A 23739-nucleotide genomic window follows, 5' to 3' on the forward strand; every position below is an offset into this window, starting at 1 on the left:
CGATTTGATTGCTTCAAAAAATTCGCATACAAGATGTGTTTATATGCGCATGCTTTTGGCAATAGTCATGGCGTTTCCCAAGCTTAAGTACCTTGAAATCAAAAGCATGAACAATCTAAGAGAAAGTACAATATCTGAATTTAGAATTAAATTGCTCGTATATATAGTAAAAACGTGCTAAGTTCGGCCGGGCCGAATCTTATATACCCTCCACCATGGATCGCATTTGTCGATCTCTTGCCACGGTATCTCTTTTTAGGCTAACAAAGGAAAAAAATAATTGCTATGTTATTGGAACAATATCAAGTTATGGTTCATTTCGGACCATAATTGAACTGAATATTGGAGACCATAGTAGAAGTCATTGTGTAAAATGTCAGCCAAATCTAGTAAGAATTGCGCACTTTAGGGGCTGAAGAACTAAAATAGGGAGATCGGTTTATAGGGGTGCTGCATTAGGCTCTAAGCCGATTTATGCCATTTTCGACACGTATGTTAAAGGTCATAAGAGAAGCCGTTGTACAAAATTTCAAAATCGGATAATAATTGCGCCCTTTAGTGGCTCAAGAATTCAAGACCTCTGATCGATTTACATGGAAGCTGTATCAGGTTAAGGACAGATTTCAACCATACTCAGCACAGTTATTGGAAGTCATAATAAAACACCTTATGCTAAATTTCAGCCAAATCGGATAAGAATTGTGCCCTCTAGCGGCTCAAGAAGTCAAGATCCCAGATCGGTTTATATGGTAGCTATATCAAAACGTGGACCGATAAAGCCCATTTACAATCCCAACTGACCTACATTAATAAGAAATATTTGTGTTTCAAAATTTAAAGCGGCTAGTTTTACTCCTTCGAAAGTTAGCGTGCTTTCGACAGACAGACGGACGGACGGATATGGCTAGTTCGACTTAAAATATCATGACGATCAAGAATATATATTCTTTATGGGGTCTTAGACGAATATTTCTAGTAGTTACAAACAGAATGACGAAATTAGTATACCCCCATCCTATGGTGGAGGGTATAATAAATATCAACATAGCAGTTATGTGAAGCACAAATAACACACATGCTAAAATAACGTAAAGTAAATTTGTGGGATATAAATACATGCGTTTGTTTGTGTATCGAAGTGCTTTAACGTCAAAAAGAAAAGGGTCATTCATTGCTTTCGAATAACTTTTATTGTACACAAGTTTGTGTGTTCCAGTCCTTGTCCCTTTGTGGGTAGGCATGTTTTAGATGATGGATCCTAAATAAATGAATAACTAATGGCATTTATGTGTATTATACAAAGATACTCATATGCACATATGTATGTATGTGCGTTCAGATACTATGCTGAAGGATTTCCTCATTGGCCTAATTGATTTGATTTGTATGTCATACTTCCTTGTTCTTGGTTCCATTATGATTGATTATTTGGGTTGAAACTAAGATATTGCATTAGTTTTATCATAATTTGACAAAGTTTTCCGTTTTATAAAGGCATCTGGTAGAAATGGTCGTGAAGCAACTGGTAAGACATGTGGCATAAAACTTTGACAAAACGTATAATAAGATGTAGGTAGGACATAAATTGAGATAAATATCCTTTGTGGGAAGAGTTAATTGTAAAAGAGATATATGAAAACAATACTTTAGTTAATTATTTCAACTCAGCAGTAGTATCTAGCAGAACAATTGAGGAACAGGATAAAAATAAAATTTGTTATTTTAACTTCATCACCCAGAACCTTCTTAGAAGAAAATTAAAGATGATCACTCTATAAACTAATGCTTTGTCTGGTACGAGAGAGCTTGTAGTTTGTAGAAACAAAATAGTCTTTTTTTCAATTTCAAGTTTTTTTTTGCCTGTTAGGGCGAATATCATAAAATTTCACAATTTTCGTTTAATTCTCTTTCGAGACGAGCTCATTGATCGCAGATTTTCTTTGCAAATGGTAAAAGAAAGCCAGAGATTACAACACACACCAACCGCAATGGGACGCGTTTCGTCTTTGGTTAGGAAACTTTTCAACCATATTATATGTGATGGGTTAAAAGGCCGTACGTTGGAATGTTGCATATGAATCGTATTGCGAAAACACGTCTATGATACAAATACCACCTTAACCACGTAAGGCCCTTGAATCCATCTTACGTAATATGGTTGAAAAGTCTTTTAAACAAAGACGAAACGCTTCCCATAGCGGTTGGATGTTTTGCGATCTCTGGCTTTCCTTTTCTCTTTGCAAAGAAAATCACTGATCATTGAGCTCGTCTCGATAGAGAAACAAAAAACAAGTTTTCTGTAATAGGACAGCAGTAATTTGAATATACCTCATCCTTTAGTGGTAGGTATAGGTATAGCGCCTTTTATTCCTGTGGGAGTATGTTGGGTAGGTAGAAACGCTTCCCATAGCGGTTGGATGTTTTGCGATCTCTGGCTTTCCTTTTCCCTTTGCAAAGAAAATCTCTGATCATTGAGCTCGTCTCGAAAGAGAAACAAAAAACAAGTTTCTGTAATAGGACAGCAGTAATTTGAATATACCTCATCCTTTAGTGGTAAGTATAGGTATAGCGCCTTTTATTCCTGTGGGAGTATGCTGGGTAGGATATGGGGAGTTAAATTGACGGTGATTTTCTTTATTTAAAAGGACATCTTAAGATGTTGCAGACGTATGAATCAATAAAATGCTACTAGAGAAATAGAAAGATAAGTGTACAAGCCTACATTAAAATCACCCATAGTCCACAACGCAGACAAGTTGGGAAGCAGGTAGGCTAAGTAGCATATTGAGTTTAATATTCAGAGCTATGTCGCCAAGTTTGCGCTAGGCTGAGGAAAACGGCAAGCAATGAGGAAGTGTTTCGAAACAGTATGATTCGGTATTTTATGGAAAGCTGTGGAAGGTCTCAGATTAACCAGAACCAACATTAATTCCAGATTGGCTCTTTCGTATTCGCTTTTCCGAAAATACAATATCTATTCTGGTCTAGGAAGTTTTCGACTTCAACATTTTTATACCCTCCACTATATAATGAGGGTACACAACTTTCGTCATTCCGTTGTAACACCTCGAAATATTCATCGAATGTTATGACATTTTAAGTAGGTCAAGCCATGTCCGTCTGTCAAAAGCACGATAATTTTCCAAGGGATAAAGCTAGGAGACAGAAATTTCACCTAAATCGGACATGTTGCTGCTTCCAGGTGCACAAGAAGTCAAATCTGGAGATCGGTTTATATGGTAGCTATATCTAAATCTGAACCAATATGGCCCCTTTGCAATGCCCAGCGACCTACAGCAATAAGAAGTCTCTGTGCAATATATCAAGCGGATATCTTCATTCGTTCGACCGCTATCGTAATTTCGACGGACGAAGGGATGGACGAACCGATATGGCTTGATCGACTCATAATGTCAAGACGGTTAAGGACATATATAATTTATGGGGTCGCAGATTAATATTTCGAGGTGTTACAAAAGGAATTACTACATAGCAAGTATAAATTATTCGTTTTACTATATCTTCATAATTCGTTTTGAGTTGAATTAAAACATTATAAATAAATTAAATGCCCATTTCGCCAAAGCAACCATTTTCTTTTATGTTCAGATAACAACAGACATAATGATTTCAAATAACAGCAGACATAATATATATAAAGGGTAATTTTTTAAGAGCTATAGGAAAGTATTTAAAAAAAATACATAAACTTCTGAAAAATTCATAAAATCTTTATTTGAGAAGATAGAGCAATCCATAATATTTAATGTTTGAAGATTATTTCATGCAAATGTTGACCGTGACTGCGCCTTAAAATGTCCATCCGTTTTTTGGCATATTTTTTCAACATATCTGCCGGTATCTCACGAATAAATGCTTCAATATTGTCTTCCAATGCGTCAATTGAAGCGGGCTTGTCTGTATGGACATGAGCTTCAACAAAGTCACACAAAAAATAGTCTAAAGGCGTTAAATCGCACGATCTGGCCGTCTAGATCATGCGACTTAACGCCTTTAGACTTGTTTTTGTGGGACTATCTTGAAGCTCATGTCCATACAAACACACACCGGTACCGAACGTGAAATAAACTTTACACCGAACACGCCTCTCAATAAGTCCATTGTTACGAGTGCTGTGTGGCATGAGGGACCGTTTTGTTGAAACCACATGCCACATGCAAGTCAAGCTCTTGTAGTTTGGGCAAAAAAAGTTGGATATCATCTCACTATAGCGCTCACCATTCACAGTTACGTTACGATTCACATTATCTTTGAAGAAGTACGGTTCAATGATGCCATTAGCTCATAAACCGCATTAAACTGTGATTTCCTGGATGCATTGCTAGCTCTTGCAATGCTTCTGGCTGATCCTTACTTCAAAGTCGACAATTTGCTCATTTACGTACCCTTTGAGCCAAAAATGAGCTTCGTCGATCAATGGAAGAAGCCCACGATGAACTTTCTTAACAGAGCACGCATTTTGATAATAAAATTCAATAATTTGCAAGCGTTATTCGTTTGTAAGACGATTCATGGTTAAATTATAAACCAAACTAAAGATGTGAAACAAAACAAGCAGAATTATCGAAGATCAATTCGATAAATAGAACATATATCTAAATCTTGTCAGACTAATTTTGAATACTTACTGAAATACTGAAAAGAACAGCAAGATGTTTGTACAAAACGTCCCAAATTCTGGCTACCTCAGTTTTAAATGGGAGCTACATGTAAATCTGGACCGATTATGATGAAATTTTGCACGCGTACGAGGGTTGTTTTTTATATTTCGGGATTAGAGAACAAAAACAAATATTATCATCAAAAATCGCTTTATTGTTTTTCAAAATATTCCCCATTAAGATCAATACACTTTTGCATGCGTTTGAACCAATTTTCGACGCTCTTTTGCCACTCTGATTGAGGTATCTCCAAAACATGCATTCTGAACGCAGGAACAGCTTTTTAAGGTGTCTAAAAACATTGACCTCTCATTTTTTGCGTACGGGAATAAAAAACGTCATTCGGTGCCAAGTCTATATATATATTATACGGCGGATGACTCATAAAATCGATGTTTTGAGTGCTCAAAAATGTAGTTGTTTGAGCCAGTGTGTGAGAGCTCGTATTGTCGTGGAGTGATCCGTCTTCGGCGGTTGGTTTTCCTGATTTCTTGGAAGACAACTAGCAAATAAATGGTTGCGTACCACTCACAATTGACTGTTATGCGTTGTTCTAGTGGTACGATTGCGACATGTCCTGTATTTCATACAGTCGACTGTTGTTTACTTTCGGGCTCATACGTGTAAATCTACGATTCATTACCTGTCGCGATTGACAAATTGTGTGGTATCCAACGCGAAAAAATTTTGTTGACGAGCATATGTTCATGCAATATTGAATGTATGCTGATGCCACTAATGCTTAAGGTTGTCTCAATCTCACGATAGGTCACATGACGATCTAGCAATATTAGTTGGCGCACAGCATCAATTGTTTTGCAACAACAACTGATTTTGGACGACCTTCACGAAATTCGTCTTGGAGTGAACTTCGATCTCGGTTGAATTCCACATATCATCAATAAGCCCTGGTCCTTGATGGGGCGTCATCGCCAATTAAAAATTGAATTAAATTCATCGATGCACTGTTATTGAGTTAATCCACGTCGAAAATTTTAAAAAATAATTGCACGAAAATGTTCACGATTTTATTCCATTTTTTTTTTTTTTTTTGGCGAGATGAATCTTTTAATAGTGTAAACTACACAAATAGTGCTCGTATGTTAAAACGTTCTGAGTGTCTATAACCTCAAAAATGTCAAGCTTTACGACAGAGCTGTCAGTTGGCAGATTGCACCACAAGGGTTGTCCAATCCCGAAATATAAAAGGCGTTCCTCGTATTAGGACGTAATTATAATAGCTCATGAAAAATGTTGTAAATATGGGACCAAAATTGTGGTTTCTACAGTCTTAAGAGTCCATATCGATATCGATGAACAATTTAGATGACAGCTATATCTAAATCTGGTCCGATTTTGATTAAATTTGGCACACATATACACACAATCTTGTAAAGATCGAACCAAATATTGTTTTCTACAGTCTTAAGAGGTCATATCGGATGAACAATGTATATGGGACCTGTATATGGGACCTATCTTTAAATCTTATCCGAATTTGATGAAATTTAGCAATTAGTAAAGATCGGATGGGAAATTAGTAAAGATCGGACAAAAAAATCTCCGATCCATTCAATACCAAACAACAAGAAAAACTCCACTTTTACCTCTTTGACTTTAGAAAAATTGATAAATAATCTGCCTACGTTCACAGGGAACCCAAGAAGTTCTTCCAACCAGAAAGCCATGGGAGAATATTCATCTGGCGGCAGCTACCGGGTGAATATAGTCCTTAGAGAGCGACCGCCTTCAATTGCACCTGAAGAAATTGACCCCCTCTGGCAAACCAGAATAGTTGTGGCTCAATTACGTTCCGGTAGATGCAGCCTCCATTCTTACAGAGCAAGGATTGATGCAGACGTGCAATATGTATGCCCTGATTGTGATCAGGGACCAAACTGGCCAGCCAAACCCACTCGACTCAGATCCCTCTGGACGCACCCCATCTTAGCCGCAGAGATCCTGGATCTAGACACTCAGCAGAACCAAGCAGACGAAAGAGAGGACATAACAAACTGCTACAACAACAACAATAACTGTTAAATTTCAATTAAAAATTATTTTCTGCAAATGGTATAAAAGTTGCAGTTTTGCAGAAAAAGTAGCGAAAAGTCGCAAAAAGTCGAAAAAAAGTGTATATTTCAAAAAGTCGCAAAAAAAATTATTTGACACTGATGACAGGTCACTGTTTGATCGGAAAACATATTGACAAACTGAAGATTGCAAGTAACGACTTCTGCATAAGCTGTGAGAACGTCGAAGCAGAGGAGACTATAGAACATCTGCTCTGTGTACGCACTGGCAGTAAGAAGGAATTCCACTTAAGGTTCTCATTTCTTTGACAACTTGTCTCAATCAGCGCATGGAAACATTCGCAAGTTTTTACATGGTATATTACCTCACAAATGTCGCCAGCATTAGGAGGGGATAACCACCACTGAAATTTTGTTTTATGTTCTCACCAGGATTCGAACCCAGACGTTCAGCGTAATAGGCGCTTCGGTGGCCTCTACCTAACCATATTTTTTCACGAAATATGGATAGCAAATATATCCCTGCTGTGGGTAACAACATTTAGGTCAGCATTAACGTATTGCGTTTTTATTTGTTGTTTCAACGTGAGCTAACATTAAATTTGTTGCTTTCAAAATAAGTCCCAATTTTATTTGGTTTGCTCTCATGTTTTCTAAACAAGCTAGATGTAGATGATTGACTCTGATTAAATTAAAGTAATGTTAATTTCTGCAAAAATCTTACCCTTGTCGTTAAAAATAATGTGAGTCAATAAATTCAATAATTTACAGTTTACTTGTGTCAGCAAACAAATCGTGTCTGATTCTTTAACCATTATTTTCACTGTGATTTTCTTGGACGTGTGGGTGTAGACAAGGTAGCCTAGACCAATTTTTCAAGGCATGTCACATAGTAGAATGAGCCTCAGACACAAGCCTTCTCTGTGTGAGCCGTGACCAATTCTTCCTTCCTTGGTCGGTCACATCGTGCAAGGATATTTCATTATTTGTCTAGTCAAGTGCTATTTGCAATCATTGTCCTGAATGTGCCACACATTGTTATTGTAATAAATGGTGAATGTGTGTCGTTTGAGTGGCAAAGTGAAGCGGGTCTCATCGTAAAGGTTAAAATACATTTAAGAGTTCAACAACGAATATCCTTTTCCTTTCATGTTCATGGTGTTTGGTCCTTCTTGTTGCCATCCAGAATAGTTTGTCCTCCTTACTACAGCTACTGAGCAGGCTGTTGAGATTACTCAGCAATTCGTAAGCCCCTTGTTTTTCTGGTCATTCGTCACGTATTCCATAGGCGCCATAATATGACAAACCAACTTAGAAGCCATAATTCAATTTGTTTGGGTTTGGTTACCACATACTGCGAACTTCGTCACCATCACCATCATCATCTCAAGCGCCAGCGCCACTACCAAACAATAACGGCCCACATCATTGGTCTAGCACACCATAGACCATTGCAGGGGAGAAGAAGATTGTTGGGGCATGGTGTAGCCCCTGCTGAAACTACGTTTTTGCATGCCGGCAAATTTACATTGTTTGTCAGTTAGCCAGAAAAAAAAACTTCCATTTACGACAACAGAATCCACAAAAATAGAGGATGTGGCCAAAGTTGAAGCGGATATAAACTTTTGAACAGAGTGCCGTTAATGGTAGCACACGAGAAGAATATTCATTTTAACACTTTATTAAACTAGAAAGCACACATTCCATGAAATTATCGACTTTTATAACAAATCTGTGTCAATCTGTGGTAGCAGAAACAAAGACGAATAACTTCTAAACATTTTGCATTACAACAGACTTAAAATCATGGCGAAAAATTGGCAATTTTACACATGAAATAGTTAACGAACTCAACTTCTAATGAGGTTACACATTTGTCACACCAACTAAAATTAAAATATAATGAACTTTTGTTTCAGTTAACAGTTTCATTTTATAAAGCCCATGTTAAAGCAAAATTTTTTACATCACTTACAAAAAGGTTGGTACACTTTTTTTCACTGAAGTGTTGAATAGGTTTGCATTGGAAAATTTTGTCTGTTGGATACCTCAAATAATAACGTTTGTTTTTTATCCAATCCTTAATGTGCTAAAATCCAAATTTTGTAATGAAAACAAGCAAAAACGTGGTAAGTTCGCCGGACCGAATCTTATAGACCCTCCACCATGGATCGCATTTGTCAAGTTCTTTGCACAGTATCTCTTTGTAAGAAAACAAAGGATAATGGATACAAATTGCCATGATATTAGAGCCATATCAAGTTTTGGGCCGATTCGGACTGTACTTAGTTTCAATGTTGGAGACCATAGTAAAAGTCATTGTGCAAATTTTTGAGCCAAATCGTATAAAAATTGCGCGCTATATAGTGGCTCAAGAAGTAATATTGGGAGATCGGCTTATATGCTAGCTATATACGATTAAATACCGATTCAGACCATATTTGGCACGCATGTTGAAGGTTGATAGGAGAAGTCGTTTCAGTCAAATCGGGTAAGAATTGCGTCCTCTATAGGCTCAAGAATTATAATCGGGAGATCATTTTATATGAGAGCTATATCTGATTGGAAGTCAAAACAAAAGACTTCATGCAAAATTTTAGCCAAATCGGATAATAATTGCGCTCTCTAGAACATGAACCATTTACAATCCCGATCGACTTACACTGATAGGAAGTATTTGTGCAAAATTTCAATAGTTGATCGTCTCCACATTTTGAGTCGACCTAGCCACGTCCGTCAGTCTGTCGAAAACACTATAGCGCTTGAACGAATGAAGATGATCCGATTCTCACTGATGTAGGTTATTAGGGATTGCAAATGGGCCATTTCCCATATAAAACATATAATCTCTCAAAGGCGTAATTGTTATCCGATTTGCCTGAAATTTTGCACAGAGTGTTTTGTTATGACTTCCAACTATCATGCCGAGTACTGTTCAAATTGGTCTATAGCCTGATATAGGTCCCTTATAAACCCATCTACCGATTTGACATCTTGAGCTCTCGGTTACCAAGATTCGTCCAATATTTGCCTAGACATATAATTAAGGACACTCATGTTTTTCATATACCAAGAAACAAGTAAAAGCGTGCTTAGTTCGGCCTACCAAATCTTTGGTACACGCCACCATGGATTCCTCTAAAAATTTACCCTTATTAATTGAGTTTTATATGAGTAATTTTTGTCTCATATGGGGATATCGGTACTTAGGAGGCTTATATCACCATATTGACCAATTCCGATAAAACTCGGCACTGATGTTATAAGTCGTAATATAGAGTTTTCGGCAAAATGTCAGTCAAATCAGGTGAAAATTTAGGCTTCTAAGGGCTGATGAGGTCAAATCCGGGGATCGGTTTTTATGGTGGCTTTATCTGTTTATGGACCGATTCAGATTATACCTAGCATGGATGTTGGAAGGCACAGGAAGAACACAAGCCTTTGTCCCAAATTTCAGCCAAATAGGAGCAAAAATTGGGGCTTCTAGGGGCTAAATAATTAATCCGGGGATCGGTTTATAAGGGGGATATACCTGTTTATACCCCGATCTGGATTATATTTGGCATGGATGTTGGAAGTTACAATATAACCTTAGTCTTTGTTCCAAGTTTCATTTCAGTTCAAATTGTATCTTTTATGGCCTTTAGACCTTAAATCGGGTGATCGGTATATATGGCAGCTATATCGAAACACAGGCCAATCTTGACCAAACTGTGTCGAAGTGCCTTACAGAACACATTGTGCTAAATTTCAACGAAATCGATAACTAAATTCACTATATCAAAGTCCGGGCGAATCTGGGCCGAATTGAACAGGAATATCGAAGAGCCTTACACAACTTCCAGAGCTTAATTCGAGAGATCGGTCTGTATGGTAGCTATATCCAAATCTCGACCGATCTGGCCCGTATTTAATAAAGATGCCGAGAGGCCTAACAAAACTCTCTGCCCCAAATTTCAGCGAAATTGGATAATAAATGAGGCTTTAATGGGCCCAAGACCTTAAATCGAGAGATCGGTCTATATGGTCTTACACAACTCACTGTCTCAAATTTCATCGAAATCGGGGGCTATATCAATATATAGTCCGATATAGCCCATTTTCGAACTTAACTTGCCTTTGAACAAAAAACGATTCTGTGCAAAATTTAAGCTAATTATCATCATTTTTAAAACCTGCAGCTTGATTTCAACAGACATACGGACGGACATGGTTAGATCGCCTTAGATTTTTACGACGATCAAGAATTTAGGTGGGTATAAAATATGCATGTATGGATGTGCTGAAAATATTCATCTAACGGGAATGAGGCAAAATACCGGCAGATTACATTCGTGCAGCTTGCAACTCATTTTCATACCCTCCACCGAAGAATGGGGGTATATTCATTTTGTCATTCCATTTGCAACACATCGAAATATCCTTTTCCGACCCTATAAAGTATATATATTCTTGATCAGCGTAAAAATCTAAAACGATCTAGACATGTCCGTCCGTCTGTCTGTTGAAATAACGCTACAGTCTTTAAAAATAGAGATATTGAGCTGAAACATTGCACAGATTCTTTTTTTTTTGTCCGTAAGCAGGTTAAGTTCGAAGATGGGCTATATCGGACTCTATCTTGATATAGCCTCCTAGATCGATCCGCCGATTTAGGGTCTTACATCCTTCGTCAATTTGGCCCAGATCGGTCCAGAGTTGGATATAGCTGTCATATAGACCGATTTATCGATTTTAGGTTTTAGGCCAGATCAGGCCAAGACAGGTCGGTCCAGATTTGGATATAGCTGCGATATAGACCGATCTCTCGGATTTAAGTTTTAGAGCCATAAAAGGCTCATTTATTGTTCTATGCCGCTGAAATTTGAAACAGTGAGTTTAGTTAGGCTCTTTGACGTCCTTCTTCAATTTGGCCAAGATAGGTTCAGATTTGAATATAGCAGCCATATAGACCGATCTCTCGATTTAAGGTTTTGGCTCCATAAAAGGCGTATTTATTGTCCGATTTCGCCGAAATTTGAGACAGTTAGTTGTGTTAGCCCTTCGACATTTTTCTGCAACTTGGCCCAAATCGGTCCATATTTGTATATAGCTGTCATGTAGACCGATATCTCGATTTAAAGTCTTGGCCCCATAAAAGGCGCATTTATAATCCGATTTCACTGAAACTTGGCACAGTGACATATGTTAGGATTTTCGACATCCGTGGCGTATATGGTTCAGATCGGTTTATTTTAAGATATAGCTATTGTAAGTATTATTATTTGGCCCAAATCGGAACATATTTCGACATAACTGATATGGGACATAAGGTACGCAATATTCACCGGACTTTAATGATAGTTGGTTTACATTATATATACCCGGGGTGGTGGGTATCCAAAGTTCGGCCCGGACGAACTTAACGCCTTTTTACTTGTTTGGCCTATTCAAAGCAATAGTCAAAGAAAAAGTTTGTAATATTGAGCAAAAGTAAATGGATTCTGAAATAAAGATTTCTTCCAAAGATTTCGTTTGAATCAATTAAAAATATTTTCACACAAAAAAAAACAAAAGCGCGTTCAGCCAGGTTGATTCTTATATACCCTTCACCATGGATCGCATTTGACAAGTTGTTTCATTGAAATTTTAACAACATATCGGAGCTATATCAAGCTTTGGACCGCACTTATAATGGATGTTATAAATCAATAATAAATATTAGGTTTAAACTGTCAGCCAAATCGGAAAATAATTGCGCCTTCAAGAGGCTCAATAATCTAAACGGGAGTTTGGTTTATATGGGACATATAGGAGGTAATGGACCCATTAGAACAATATCTGCTACACTCATAGAAAAAAGTTTGCTGAAAATAGCAAACCCTGTCTGCTGAATATTAGATGTAAATTTAGCTGCTATTATAGCAGTAGTTCTGCTATTACAGCAGTAGTACTGTAACAAAGTAGCAAGCTCACTGCTGAAAGCTCTGTTGTTTGCCGAAAAATGACTGCTGCTTAATTCTGAAGGGGGTGTTAGAAAAAACAAATATAAGCGTGCTAAGTTCGGCCGGGCCGAATCTTATATACCCTCCACTATGGATCGCATTTGTTAAGTTAATTTTCCGGCATCTCTTCTTAGGCAAAAAAAAAGGAAACAAGTAAAAGCGTGCTAAGTTCGGCCGGGCCGAATCTTATATACCCTCCACCATGGATCGCATTTGTCGAGTTCTTTTCCCGGCATCTCTTCTTAGGCACAAAAAAGGATATAAGAAAAGATTTGCTCTGCTATTAGAGCGATATCAAGATATGGTCCAGTTTGGACCACAATTAAATTATATGTTGGAGACCTGTGTAAAAGTCAGCCAATTCGAATAAGAATTGCGCTCTTTGTGAGCTCAAAAACTAAAATAGAGAGATCGATTTATATGGGAGCTGTATCGGGCTATGGACCGATTCAGACAATAATAAACACGTATGTTGATGGTCATGAGAGAATCCGTCGTACAAAATTTCACGCAAATCGGATAATAATTGCGACCTCTAGAGGCTCAAGAAGTCAAGATCCCAGATCGGTTTATATGGCAGCTATATCAGGTTATGAACCGATTTGAACGATATTTGGCACAGTTGTTGGATATCGTAACAAAACACGTCGTGCAAAATTTCATTCCAATCGGATAAGAATTGCGCACTCTAGAGGCTCAAGAAGTCAAGACCCCAGATCGGTTTATATGGCCGCTATATCAGGTTATGAACCGATTTGAACTATACTTGGCACAGTTGTTGGATATATCCAAATCTTGACCGATCTGAGCCAAATTCACGGAGGATGTCGAAGGGCCTAACACAATTTACTGTTCTAAATTTCAGCAAAATCGGATAATAAATGTGGCTTTTATGGGCCTAAGACCCTAAATCGGAGGATCGGTCTATATGGCAGCTTTATCCAAATCTGGACCGATCTGAGCCAAATCCACGGAGGATGTCGAAGGGCCTCACACAACCCACTGTCCCAAATTTCAGCAAAATCGGATAATAAATGTGGCTTTTATGGGCTTAAGACATTAAATCGGCCGATCGGTCTATATGGGGGCTATATCAAAATATAGCCCGATATAGCCCATCTTCGAACTTAACCTGCTTATGGACAAAAAAAGAATCTGTGCAAAGTTTCAGCTCAATATCTCTATTTTTGAAGCCTGTAGCGTGATTTCAACAGACAGACGGACAGACATGTCTAGATCGTCTTAGATTTTTACGCTGATCAAGAATATATATACTTTATAGGACCGGAAATGGATATTTCGATGTGTTGCAAACGGAATGAGAAAATGAATATACCCCCTTTCTTCAATGGTGGGTATAAAAATGCGAGCTAGTTTAGCCACATTTCGAAATGTATACCAATGGATGGATCAGGTAGCTTCTTTACAGTAATACTCCGCAAATTAAAAACATCTCTTCCAACAAAATTTCTCAATAATGCCTAAAGTAATCAAAACAAATAACAGGCAACCATAAAAAGTAGCATAGATACTTATTTTTCGGCAGGATTGTGTACTCAAAACAGCACATTTTCTTAGTTGAAACAAGTAAAAGCGTGCTAAGTTCGGCCGGGCCGAATCTTATATACCCTCCACCATGGATCGCATTTGTCGAGTTCTTTTCCCGGCATCTCTTCTTAGGCTAAAAAGGATATAAGAATAGAGTTGCTTTGCTATTAAAACGATATCAAGATATGGTCCGGTTCGGACCACAATTAAATTATATGTTGGAGACCTGTGTAAAATTTCAGCCAATTCGTATAAGAATTCCGCCCATTGGGGCTCACGAAGTAAAATAACGAGAACGATTTATATGGGATCTGTATCGGGCTATAGACCGATTCAGACCATAATAAACACGTTTGTTGATGGTCATGAGAGGATCCGTCGTACAAAATTGCAGTCATATCGGATAATAATTGCGACCTCTAGGGGTCAAGAAGTCAAGATCACAGATCGGTTTATATGACAGCTATATCAGGTTATGAACCGATTTCAACCATACTTGGCACAGTTGTTGGATATCATAACAAAACATGTCGTGAAAAATTTCATTTCAATCGGATAAGAATTGCGTACTCTAGAGGCTCAAGGAGTCAAGACCGAAGATGAGTTTATATGGCAGCTATATCAGGTTATGGACCGATTTGAACCATACTTGGCACAGTTGTTGAATATCATAACAAAACACGTCGTGCAAAATTTCATTCTGATCGGATAAGACTTGCGCACGCTAGATTCTCAAGAAGTCAAGACCCAAGATCGGTTTATATGGCAGCTATATCAGGTTATAGACCGATTTGAACTATACTTGGCACAGTTGTTGGATATCGTAGCAAAACACGTCGTGCAAAATTTCATTCTAATCGGATAAGAATAGCGCACTCTAGAGGCTCAAGAAGTCAAGACCCAAGATCGGTTTATATGGCAGCTTTATCAAAACATGGACCGATATGGCCCATTTACAATACCAACAGACCTACACTAATAAGAAGTATGTAGCGGCTAGCTTTACTCCTTCGGAAGTTAGCGTGCTTTCGACAGACAGACGGACGGACATGGCTAGATTAATATAAAATGTCGCGACGATCAAGAATATATATACTTTATGGGGTCTCAGACGTATATTTCGAGTAGTTACAAACAGAATGACGAAATTAGTATACCCCCATTCTTATGGTGGAGGGTATAAAAACAGTATGAAATGTTTGCTAAAACAGCAGCCCTATGTTTGCTGAAACAGCAGTACTGTCTGCTTCCAATTTTCAGCAGATTAAAACTGCTGTTTTACCAAACATTTTTGTTGTTTTGAATAACAAATTTGGTTGAGTATAGTTGTTGAGTCATAAAAAAACGCCATGTGAGAAATTTAAGTCAAATCGTAAAAGAATTGACTCCTCTAGAGGGTCAAGAAGTAATATCGGGAGATCGGTTTGAATACAAAATATGAACTGATTTGGCCCATTTAAAATAGGATGTGTTTGTGCAAAATTTCAAGCGACTAGCTTTGCTCTTTCGAAAATTAGCGTGCTTTGGACAGACAAACGAACGGTCATGACTAAACTGATTTAAAAAGCAGCAAGACAATCAACAATATAAAGGATGATTTCTTAGCTATTATCGCTTTAGCAACACTGGCTTAAAGAGCTGACGCACGTTTCGTGTTTTGTTTCACTGTCAAACATCTTAAGTTTGGCATACAATTTAACCATAAATCGTCTTACAAATGAACAACGATTGCAAATTATTGAATTTTATTATCAATTGGAGGCCACCGTAGAGCAGAGTTTAGCATGTCCGCCTATGACGCTGAACGCCTGGGTTCGAATCCTGAAGAGAACATCAGAAAAAAATTTTCAGCGGTGGCTTTCCCCTTCTAATGCTGGCAACATTTTTGAGGTACTATTCCATGTAAAACTTCTCTCGAAAGAGATGTGGCACTGCGGCACGCCGTTCGGACTCGGCTATAAAAAGGAGACCCCTTATCATTGAGCTTAAAACTTGAATCGACCTGCACTCATTTATATGTGAGAAATTTGCCCCAGTTCCTTAGTGGAATGTTCATGGGAAAAATTTGCATTTGCATTATCAAAATGCGTGCTCTGTTAGAAAAGTTCATCGTGTTCAGCGACGAAGCTAATTTTTGTCTCAATGGGTATTTAAATAAGCAGAATTGTCGATTTAGAAGTGAAGATCAGCCAAAAGCATTGGAAGAGCTACCAATGCATCAAGAAAAAGTCACAGTTTGGTGCGGTCTATGGGCTGGTGGCATCATTGCAAGGTAACTGTGAATGGTGAGCGCTACCGCGAGATGAAAACCCAGTTTTTTTTTTAACAAAATACAAGAGCTTGACTTGCATGGCACATGGCTTCAACAAGACGTTGTCACATGCCACACAGCACACGTAACAAGCGACTTATTGAGAGGCGAGTACGGTGAATATTTTATTTCACGTTCGGGACCGGTCAACTGGCCACCTAGATCGTGCGTTTTAACGCCTTTAGACTATTTTTTGTGGGGCTATGTTAAAGCTCATGTCTTAACACACAAACCCACTTCAATTGACGCATTGAAAGACGCATTTATTAGTGAAATACCGGCCGAAAGGTTGGAAAGAGTATGCCAAAATCGACTAAGCGGATGGACCATTTGAGGCGCATTCGCGTGTCAACATTTGCATGAAATAATCTTCAAACACTAAATTATATGGACCGTGCTATCGATTCAAATAAAGATTTCATGCATCTTTCTAAATTTTATGTGTTTTTTTTTTAACTTTCCTATAGCTCTTAAATAATCACCCTTTATATACTTTGTTGGGTCTCAGCTCAATATTTCGTTGAGTTACAAACAGAATGACAAATGTTATGTTACACACTTTTGCTTTGTTTTACTAGATTTTATTGTTGGCAAGCAAATTTAACAATATTTTATTTCTTCTGTATTGCAGGCAAACCCGTCTCATGGATGATGATGTCGCCTTCCGTTACGCCTAGGAAGATGAGTGTTGGGTCGAATAACCCAGCCATGCGTTTGTACAAGTTTGACACGGATTCCGGGCAGGTCAGTAGAACAATGTCTATTAAAACATTTTTTATAAAGCTGCAATACTATAGAAAACTCAACATACGCAAACACATACATACATGAGAAAAAAACGAAATACCGCAAGGACTATGCATTTTTTTTTTTAAATTTTTTGATTCTCATTTCTAAAGTTACCATACATTTTGAAGAAAAGTTTTTTATTGCAACATTTTTGCTAGCAGTTTGAAATGAAAGTGGTAGAAAGAGCGTTTGTCAACTCTTTAACATCCAGAAACCAAAGACAAACCACCATAGGAGTATATTCTGAAAAGAACCCTTGTTGTTATCATAATGAACTCTAAGGCATCAAATGTAAGTCAAATAAAATCCACAAGGGTGTATTAAATATTAGTTTTGGTCTCAGCTTTAATGGTTCATTGGATGGTGTGTCCTTGTCGGCACTCAAATTCACTTTAAATCGGATGCAGACTTTTTTGTTTTTGTTTCTATTTTTCTTCGTTTTGTTTTTCCAACTTGCAGCTTGATTGGAATTTGAGATTCATGGGTAGATTATTGTACATGCACTACTTATTATTGTCCAAATCGAAGCTGTTCACACAAAATGTATTGGAGACCGCATCAATATGGTTGAAACATGCACACAAACTGTAATTTTAATCATTTTCATACGAGGATCGATAACAAAGGATAATCTTTGGTTTGATAACGCTATTGAGATTTTTAGTTGTAACTTTTGCAGTTGTAATTTTTATACTGCTATCACGCAGAAAAGTAGCACTGAGATTATAACGAGGCATGGTAGAAAATTAAATTTTGTGAAAAGCTCTGAAAAGAATATGCCTTTCAAGTACAACATTGCAACATCTTCTGTATTTTCGGAAATTCGGTATATGCAAAATCCATATTTCCATAGTCATCAAAAACCAGCTTCCTAGCAACTATTCCTTACAATTTTTGTAGTTCCAGATCTTTTAATTATTAAATCTTTAGCCACTGAAGTTGTGCTAATGGAAAACTTTCTTAATTCCACAAACTTCGGTTAATTGAAATGTTTTTCAATGACGATCGGTTAACGATAAGACGTGTCGCAAAGGCATCCAAAATTGGATGAAGTGCATTTTTGGAATTCATTGGAGGATATTACGTGTTTTAATTTAATGTGAGCACAAAGTAAACATTAATATGACATTAATTGTTAATTAAACACGAAATACACGTAGAACCACCACTTTGGCCACCACTCGAATCCACCTGTCTGTCTGTCCAAATATATACATACATATATATATATATATATATATATATATATATATATATATATATATATATATATATATATATATATATATATATATATATATATATATATATATATATATATATATATATATATATATATATATATATATATATATATATATATGTATATATATATATATATATATATATATATATATATATATATATATATATATGTATATATTTATAGCACGATTTTCACTTAAACAGCCGATTTTCACTCAACTGTAACAAAACTATGAAATTGAATCCGCGGTACCTGGTGGTAGTATCTTAAATGTGTTACCTGGGTCTCCACCAAGAAATATTATCGAAAGCACAATTAATTCTCGATAGTCCCCTCTTGTAATATCTTTGGTTAATTCAAGTCTGTAAAATTCGATCAGTCTCTCAATATCTGCTGCATTTATACTTTATAACCTTTTTGCGTAGCTATGTATTTTTTTCACGACCTATTTTTATACCCTCCACCATAAGACAGGGAGTGCATTCATTTAGTCATTCCGTTTGCAACACATCGAAATATCAATTTCCGACCCTACAAAGATCGTCCTGAAATTCTACGACGATTTAACGATGTCCGTGTGTCCGTCCGTCTGTTGTAATCACTCTACAGCTTTCAAAAATTGAGATATTGAGCTGAAATTTGGCACAGATACGTCTTTTTGATGCACGCTGATTAAGTTCTTGAACGGGCCAAATCGGAGCATATTTGAATATAGCTGTTATATAGACTGATCTGCCGATGAAGGGTCTAATGCCCATAAATGCTTTATTTTTATACCCTCCACCATAAGATGGGGGGTATACTAATTTCGTCATTCTGTTTGTAACTACTCGAAATATTCGTCTGAGACCCCATAAAGTATATATATTCTTGATCGTCGTGAAATTTTATGTCGATCTAGCCATGTCCGTCCGTCTGTCCGTCCGTCCGTCCGTCCGTCCGTCCGTCCGTCCGTCTGTCTGTCGAAAGCACGCTAACTTCCGAAGGAGTAAAGCTAGCCGCTTGAAATTTTGCACAAATACTTCTTATTAGTGTAGGTCGGTTGGTATTGTAAATGGGCCATATCGGTCCATGTTTTGATATAGCTGCCATATAAACCGATCTTGGGTCTTGACTTCTTTAGCCTCTAGAGTGCACAATTCTTATCCGATGGGGATGAAATTTTGCACGACGTGTTTTGATATGATATCCAACAACTGTGCCAAGTATGGTTCAAATCGGTCCATAACCTGATATAGCTGCCATGTAAACCGATCTTGGGTCTTGACTTCTTGAGCCTCTAGCGTGCGCAATTCTTATCCGATCAGAATGAAATTTTGCACGACGTGTTTTGTTACGATATCCAACAACTGTGCCAAGTATGGTTCAAATCGGTCCATAACCTTAAATAGCTGCCATATAAACCGATCTTGGGTCTTGAATTCTTGAGCCTCTAGAGTGCGCAATTCTTATCCGATAGAAATGAAATTTTGCACGACGTGTTTTGTTATTATATCCAACCACAGTGCCAAGTATGGTTCAAATCGGTCCATAACCTGATATAGCTGCCATATACACCGATCTGGGGTTTTGACTTCTTGAGCCTCTAGAGTGCACAATTCTTATCCGATTGGAATGACATTTTGCACGACGTGTTTTGTTATGATACCCAACAACTGAGCCAAGTATGGTTTAAATCGGTCCATAACCTGATATAGCTGCCATATACACCGATCTTGGGTCTTGACTTCTTGAGCCTCTAGAGGGCACAATTCTTATCCGATTTGAATGAATTTTTGCACGAAGTATTTCGTTATGATATCCAACAACTGTGCCAAGTATGGTAGAAATCAGTCCATAACCTGACATAGCTGTCATATAAACAGATCTGGGGATTTGACTTCTTGAGCTTCTAGAGGGCGCAATTCCTATCCGATTTGGCTAAAATTTTGCATGACGTATTTTATTTTTACTTTCAACAACTGTGTCAAATAAGGTTCAAATCGGTCCATAACCTGATATAGCTGCCATATAAACCGATCTGGGATCTTGACTTCTTGACCCCTAGAGGTCGCAATTATTATCCGATATGCCTGAAATTTTGTACGATGGATCCTCTCATGACCATCAACAAACGTGTTTATTATGGTCCGAATCGGTCTATAGCCCGATACAGATCCCATATAAATCGTTCTCTCTATTTTACTTCGTGAGCCCCAATAGGCGCAATTCTTATACGAATTGGCTGACATTTTACACAGGTCTCCAACATATAATTTAATTGTGGTCCGAACCGGACCATATCTTTATATCGTTGTAATAGCAGAGCAACTCTTTTCTTATATCCTTTTTTTATCTGAAATTCTACGACGATTTAACGATGTCCGTGTGTCCGTCCGTCTGTTGTAATCACTCTACAGCCTTCAAAAATTGAGATATTGAGCTGAAATTTGGCACAGATACGTCTTTTTGATGCACGCTGATTAAGTTCTTGAACGGGCCAAATCGGAGCATATTTGGATATAGCTGTTATATAGACTGATCTGCCGATGAAGGGTCTAATGCCCATAAATGCTTTATTTTTATACCCTCCACCATAAGATGGGGGGTATACTAATTTTTATACCCTCCACCATAAGATGGGGGGTATACTAATTTCGTCATTCTGTTTATAACTACTCGAAATATTCGTCTGAGACCCTATAAAGTATATATATTCTTGATCGTCGCGACATTTTTTGTCGATCTAGCCATGTCCGTCCTTCTGTCCGTCCGTCCTTCTGTCCGTCCGTCCGTCTGTCTGTCGAAAGCACGCTAACTTCCAAAGGAGTAAAGCTAGCCGCTTGAAATTTTGCACAAATACTTCTTATTAGTGTAGGTCGGTTGGTATTGTAAATTGGCCATATCGGTCCATGTTTTGATATAGCTGCCATATAAACCGATCTTGGGTCTTGACTTCTTGAGCCTCTAGAGTGCGCAATTCTTATCCGATTGGAATGAAATTTTGCACGACGTGTTTTGTTATGATATCCAACAACTAAGCTAAGTATTGTTCAAATCGGTCCATAACCTGATATAGCTGCCATATAAACCGATCTTGGGTCTTGATTTCTTGAGCCTCTAGAGTGCGCAATTCTTATCCGATTGGAATGAAATTTTGCACGACGTGTTTTGTTATGATATCCAATAACTGTGCGAAGTATGGTTCAAATCGGTCCATAACCTAATATAGCTGTCATATAAACCAATCTTGGGTCTTGACTTCTTGAGCTTCTAGAGGGCGCAATTCCTATCCGATTTGGTTGACAATTTTCATGAAGTATTTTAGTCTTACTTTCAACAACTGTGTCAAATAAAGTTCAAATAGGTTCAAAACCTGATATAGCTGCCATATAAACCGATCTTAGGTCTTGACTTCTTGAGCCTCTACAGTGCGCAATTATTATCCGATTTGCCTGAAATTTTGTACGACGGATTTCTCATTACCATCAACATACGTGTTTATTATGGTCTGAATCGGTCTATAGCCCGATACAGCTCCCATATAAATCGATCTCTCTATTTTACTTCTTGTTTTATCTGATTTCGCAGAAATTTAAAGCAGTGAGTAGTTTTAAGCCTCCCGACATCTGATCCAAAAATGGTTCAGCTCGGACTATATTTGGACATAGCTGTCGAATAGACCGATCTCCAGATAAAGGGTCTAAATCCTTTATTTTTTATCCAATTTCGCTGAAATTTTAAACAGTAAGTTGTTTAAAGCCTCCCGACATCTGACCCAAGTATAGTTCAGATCGGACTATATTTACATATTGCTGCCATATGAAATCCAAAAAAGCTTTATTTATTACCCGATTTCGCCGAATATTTTTAAGACTCCCGACAACCGACCTAGATTTGGTTCAGATCGGACTATACATAGATATAGCTGCCATATAGACCGATCTCACAATAAAGGGCCTGAAGCCCATAAAAGCTTTATTTTTTAATCAGATTTCTCTGAAAATTTAAACAGTAAGTAGTTTTAGGCCTCCCAACATAGGACCCAAACATGGTTCGCATCGGACTATATTTAGATATAGCTGTCATATAGACCGAAATGCCAATAAGGGGTCTAAAGCCCATAAAAGCTTCATTTATAGTCCGATTTCGCCGAAATTTGAAACAGTGAGTTTTTTTAAGCCTCCCGACGATCTAAATATGATTCAGATTGGACTTTATTGAGATATAGCTGCCATATAGATCGATCTGCCGAGAAAGGGTCTGAAGCCCATAAAATCTGTATCTTTTCGCTACAATTTCAAACAGTGAGTAGTTTTCGGCCTCCCATCATCGAACTCAAATATGGTTCAGATCGATTTGTATTTGGATATAGCCGCCAAAAAGACCTTTTTTTATACCCTCCACCATTAGATGGGCGTATACTAAGGCGTATGAAAAGACCCCATAAACTATATATATTCTTCATCGTCTCAACGTTCTGAGTCGATGTAGCCATGTCCGTCCGTCCGTCTGTCTGAAGAAAGCACGCTAACATTCAAAGGAGTAAAGCTAGCCGCTAGAAATTTTGAACAAACATTTCTTATTAGTGTAGATCGGTTGGGTTTGTAAATGGGCCATGATTTGATGTAGCTGCCATATAAACCGATCTTGGGTCTTGACTTCTTGAGCCTCTAGAGGGCGCAATTGTTATCCGATTGGAATGAAATTTTGCAAGACGTGTTTTGCTATGATACCCAACAACTGTACCAAGTATGGTTGAAATCGGTTCATAACCTGATATAGCTGTCATATAAACAGATCTGGGGATTTGACTTCTTGAGCTTCTAGAGGGCGCAATTCCTATCCGATTTGGCTGAAATTTTGTACGACGGATCTTCTCATGACCATCAACATACGTGTTTATTATGGTCTGAATCGGTCTATAGCCCGATACAGCTCCCATATAAATCGATCTCTCTATTTTACTTCTTGTTTTATCTGATTTCGCAGAAATTTAAAGCAGTGAGTAGTTTTAAGCCTCCCGACATCTGATCCAAAAATGGTTCAGCTCGGACTATATTTGGACATAGCTGTCGAATAGACCGATCTCCAGATAAAGGGTCTAAATCCTTTATTTTTTATCCAATTTCGCTGAAATTTTAAACAGTAAGTTGTTTAAAGCCTC

The 23739-nt window shown here is 37.7% G+C and overlaps 1 protein-coding gene across 4 annotated transcripts in view; it reads left to right on the plus strand.

The window, feature by feature from the left end:
• Positions 1-23739, plus strand: part of LOC106091595 (uncharacterized) — a 1079098-nt gene that overhangs the window by 951242 nt on the left and 104117 nt on the right. For all 4 annotated transcript variants that reach the window (XM_059363025.1, XM_059363031.1, XM_059363034.1 and 1 more), the window contains one exon: positions 17190-17302. In XM_059363025.1, the coding sequence (XP_059219008.1) occupies positions 17190-17302 (113 nt within the window). The remainder of the gene's footprint in view (positions 1-17189; positions 17303-23739) is intronic.

Source organism: Stomoxys calcitrans, chromosome 1 (genome assembly GCF_963082655.1).
Source record: "Stomoxys calcitrans chromosome 1, idStoCalc2.1, whole genome shotgun sequence".
In the NCBI taxonomy this organism is placed as follows: Eukaryota; Metazoa; Arthropoda; class Insecta; order Diptera; family Muscidae; genus Stomoxys; species Stomoxys calcitrans.